Raw genomic sequence first — 4,931 nt, 5'->3', positions numbered from 1 at the left:
ACATCAAAGGTTTCGTGAATACGCATTAACGACCACAACCTACGGCACCAAGGCTGCCCCCTGGTTAGCCATGATGACGTTAAGACAGCTGGCCAAGGACGAACGCCACAATTATCCTGAAGCGGCTAAAGTCGTAGAAGAGAGTTTTTACATGGATGACCTTCTACACGGCTGTCACGACCTCGAATCAGCGAAGAAAATGAAACAAGATTTGATCGAATTATTAAAATCAGGAGGGTTCAATCTTCGAAAATGGGCATCAAACACGCCCGAACTACTGCAAGGAGCTAGCAAGTCTCAAGATCAGCAACAAACATTCGAATTCAAAGATCAAGAAACAACGAAAACGCTGGGTCTACGATGGCACCCGCAGGAAGATCTATTTACTTTTCAACTAAAAATTGCACCACTATCAAATCAAACATCGATCACAATGACGAAGAGAGAGTTACTGTCAAGTATAGCGAAAGTATTCGACCCACTTGGGTGGCTATCGCCAGTAACCACGAAATTGAAGTTACTGTTTCAAAATGTCATATCAAATGACATCGGATGGAACGATCAAGTACCCCATAATATCAAGAAGGAATGGTACACAATTTCACAAGACCTACAAACTATCAAAGACATCAAAATTCCGCGTTGGCTAAATACCTACAAGAATCAAGACCTTGAACTACACGGTTATTGCGATGCATCGACGAAAGCATACGCGTGCGCAATCTACTGCCGTGTGATCCGTACCGACAACAAACAATCAACGTCGCCGCCGGTACTGATAGCAGCAAAATCAAGACTCGTACCATCGAAAAAAGCTGTGACCTTGCCGAGATTAGAACTGTGTGCAGCTCTACTTCTATCAGCCCTCATGGAGAAGGTCAAGCAATCCCTATCAGAAAACAAAATCAAATTGGTCTGCTGGTCTGACAGTACAGCTGTTTTGGGCTGGCTAAATGGCGAACCTAGCAAATGGAAGCCATTTATAGCTAACAGGGTTACGCAAATTACAAAAATCATACCGCCGACTTGTTGGAACTACGTCAAGTCCGAAGAAAACCCGGCCGACTGCGCTAGTCGCGGAATCACGACCCAGCAATTACTAAAACATCCTCTTTGGTGGAATGGTCCAAACTGGCTATCATCATACAGTGAAAATCAAGAAAGGCCCACATTCACTACCGATCAAGAGGTTAAAACATCAAAACAATGGCACGCGGTAACATGTAAACAAACAGACGGGGACATTATCAATGAATTAATAAGCAAGCATAGCAACTTGACACATTGCACCCGCGTGCTCGCATGGATACTACGAGTGGCCTCGCGGCGTCAGCAGTTCTCGAGTTACCTAACAGCTGACGAGATAAGAAGCGCTAAAAATAGAATTATCAAGTACGTGCAAGAAAAAGAGTTTTCAAATGAAATCATCAATTTGAAAACAAATCAATCAGTGGATTTAAAGAGCAGTATTTTGAAATTAAGACCTTTCCTGGATCAACATGGAATGTTACGCGTTCGAGGACGACTTCATAACGCACACATCAGCTGGGAAATGAAGCACCCTCTTATTATTCCACATAGAGGTCGCCTGACGGAGCTGCTTATAGATCAAGCACATAAAGCTGTTTTGCACGGAACCGCCAAACTCACACACTCCAAGCTACGAGAATCAGTGTGGATTGTAGGAGGTAATAGAGCTACGAAAAATCTCCTACGCCGTTGCATAACGTGCCTTAAGCAGAAACCTCCAAAACTATCACAACTCATGGGGGACTTACCTGAGTCAAGGTCAAATCCATCAAGGCCATTTTATAATACCGGTGTGGACTATACAGGATACGTATCAGTGAAGGCAAGCAAGGGTCGCGGCATCAAAACAACTAAGGGCTACATTGCTGTGTTTGTCTGCATGGCGACAAAGGCAGTGCACTTAGAGCTAGTTTCAGACCTAAGCTCGGAATCATTTCTGGCCGCTCTACGGAGAATGTCCGCCCGGCGTGGAGCACCCCGTCACATCTTCAGTGACAATGGCACAAATTTTACTAAAGCCAACAAAGCAATTAAAAGGGAGTATGAAGAGATCACTGCCTCGCTAGATGAATCATTTTTTAAAGCAATCAGCGACATGAACATCAGCTGGCACTTCAATGCACCTTCGTGGCCCAGCGCGGGCGGCCTATGGGAAGCGGCCGTCAAAAGCCTCAAACATCATCTTCACCGAGTGCTGGGAGAACAGCACCTAACCTTCGAAGAATTTTCGACTCTATTGGCACAGATAGAGGGTTGTTTAAATGCACGTCCACTGTGTGCATTGACCGAGGACCCTGATGACTTGGATTATATCACACCGGCACACTTTTTAGCAAGTGGTCCGACTCTCCACATCGTTGAGACTGAAAGGGACGAGCGTACACGGTGGCGCCTAACACAGAAAATATTCCAAGATATATGGAAAAAATGGCAAACTGAATACCTGTGTCAGTTACAATCACGCTGTAAATGGACGCAACCCAAGCCAAACATTGAAATCGGCGACGTCGTAATCATTCACGACGCAAATTTACCTGCCGGCAAGTGGGCTCTTGGCAGGGTATCAGATGTTCATGCAGGAAAGGACGGCCTTGTCCGTGTCGCTTCAGTAAAGACAAAAAATTCAATAATCAAAAGGCCCATCATCAAGCTGTCAAAACTGCCAGTATCAGAAAACGAATCATCAACCAGTGAAGATCAGAAAAAAGATACATCGGCCACGCCCCCTGCAAGACAAACAAAGCAAAGAAAACCAGCAAAATCCAAACTCATTGGTTACATCACTATGACGCTTATGATGTTTATGTTATTTATATCGCCGGCGCAATGCACTCATGACGTATCACGTTTCAAAGAGGGACAAGGCATATACTTTGATAAAATAACAAATATGAAACTGGCCCGAGACGAGTGGAAACTTGTAGTTTATTATGACATCAATCCATACTGGGAAGGATCAGAACTATTTTCCAAATACATCAAGCACTTGGAAAATACGTGTCACGCCATCGAAAATAAGCAACAATGTAACATCGTACTCAATCAATTGCGACACGCCTTTTCGGAATTAAAATACTACGACAGCATGCTACTCGGTCAACGTGTCGAATCACCACGAAAGAAGAGAGCATTCTTCAATGGCGTCGGCAACCTCGCTCACAGCCTATTCGGCGTGCTCGACGATCAGTTCGCCGAACAATATCAGAAGGACATCGACCTGACCAGAGCTAATGAAAAACATTTGGCACAATTATGGAGGAATCAAACCTCGGTTATAGAAGCGGAAGCCAATCTATTAAAGAGAGTTGAAACATCAATGCAAAATCAGCACAAAACTTTCAACCAACACATAAACAACATCGAGATGAGCCTTAACAAACAGGCTACCGAAATTCAAGAATCAACCCAAATAAATGAAATCACCGTGTCATCAATCATCGCTAATAACATACTCGTAAACCTGAAGAGCATACAAGACACTTTATTGGACACCATCGCTAACGTCATTTACGGCAAATTCAACGTTCACCTCTTGACACCACAACAGTTGAAAGATGAGCTGAATATCATAGCCGGGCAGATGCCAAAGGATTTGACTCTACCCTGCGAAAACATCAACACCGATCTACCCAAACTATATCAATTAATGAAGGTGCGAACAAGAATGACCCGCCAGTACCTTATCTTCGAAATCAAGATTCCCTTAGTTTTTCAAGATGTGTACGAACTCTTCAGATTAATATCAATTCCACGTCAAGTTGGAAAAAATATGATCAAAATACGACCTATAGCGCATCAAGTGGCTATAAATATCAAAAAAGAATCGTATATACCTATGTTGGATGAAACCGTAAAGAAATGCTCGCACTACGATTCTAATACTCTTATTTGTACGCTACAAGGTCCAATTTATCAACTAAAGTCTGACTCACGCCTCTGCATTGCCGATCAAGTTTCAAACGAGTGCTCAGCGGACTCTGACACTTGCCACAACATATGGACGGAACTAAGCACTATGAATACATACCTATTCTTTTGTTGTGACGAATGCACGGCGAGAATCATATGCGGACAGGAGGTCAAGGCCGAGCATCTAAATAAGGCAGGAATCATAACCCTTCAAACAGAGTGCGTGTTAAATGGAGACGCCTTTACCATATTTCCACAGAAGAAACATTCGAACGACATCAAAACACAAGCAACAGTTGTTAAGTTCGACGTGCCCTCCATAAACAACGTTATAAACTTAACAGTACCAGTCTTACAAGGCGAATCAAATGCTCTTGAAAACAATGACAAATATTTCAAGGTCATCAAAGACCAAATCGAACACATGAAGAACGAGGGAGCGCTATCAGACAGAATCAACTACCACGACGTTCATCATTACACAGTAATTTACGTGGTCCTGGGCATAGTCATCGTGTTAGCAGCGCTGTACGTGCGCCGTTGCATTCGACGCCGTCAACTCGTCGCGCGCCTCACCCCTTCGTTCGCCGCCGCCCCCCGGGAGAGCGGTCGCAGACCAACCTCGATGTCATCCACATCGCGCAGCTCCATTCCATCAGCGACCGAGCACAACCACAGCGGACAACCCCCTGAGAGACAAGATCATCGCGTCGCGGCAAGTGCGCTCAACTCTACAAATACTTCTATGTTTAGGGGATTTACTTCTATCAAATAATTTCAGTTTCAAATTATTGCATTATAACAATCAGTTTTATATAAAAATATATCAGCATCTCTTATCAACTTCTCATCTCCTGGCCGGGAATATGTACAATGCAAGCATCGCACATTTCTCGCGTCAGCATTAAATACAATGACTTTATAATAATTGCTGTATTTGCGATTACGCCATACATCGATTTATGAATTAGTTTACGTTTATACGTGCTCCT

At 43.6% G+C, this 4,931-nt stretch overlaps 1 protein-coding gene across 1 annotated transcript; it reads left to right on the top strand.

Moving 5' to 3' along the window:
* Positions 1–4,714, top strand: LOC134801348 (uncharacterized). Its single transcript, XM_063773889.1, has one exon. The coding sequence runs from the start codon at positions 71–73 to the stop codon at positions 4,712–4,714; it is 4,644 nt and encodes a 1,547-aa protein (XP_063629959.1). The 5' UTR covers positions 1–70.
* Positions 4,715–4,931: the final 217 nt, after the last annotated feature.

The sequence above is a fragment of the Cydia splendana genome, chromosome 21 (assembly GCF_910591565.1).
Source record: "Cydia splendana chromosome 21, ilCydSple1.2, whole genome shotgun sequence".
Classification (NCBI taxonomy): Eukaryota; Metazoa; Arthropoda; class Insecta; order Lepidoptera; family Tortricidae; genus Cydia; species Cydia splendana.
The sequence above is the reverse complement of the archived record's forward strand: the minus strand, read 5'-3'. Positions and strand labels throughout refer to the sequence as shown.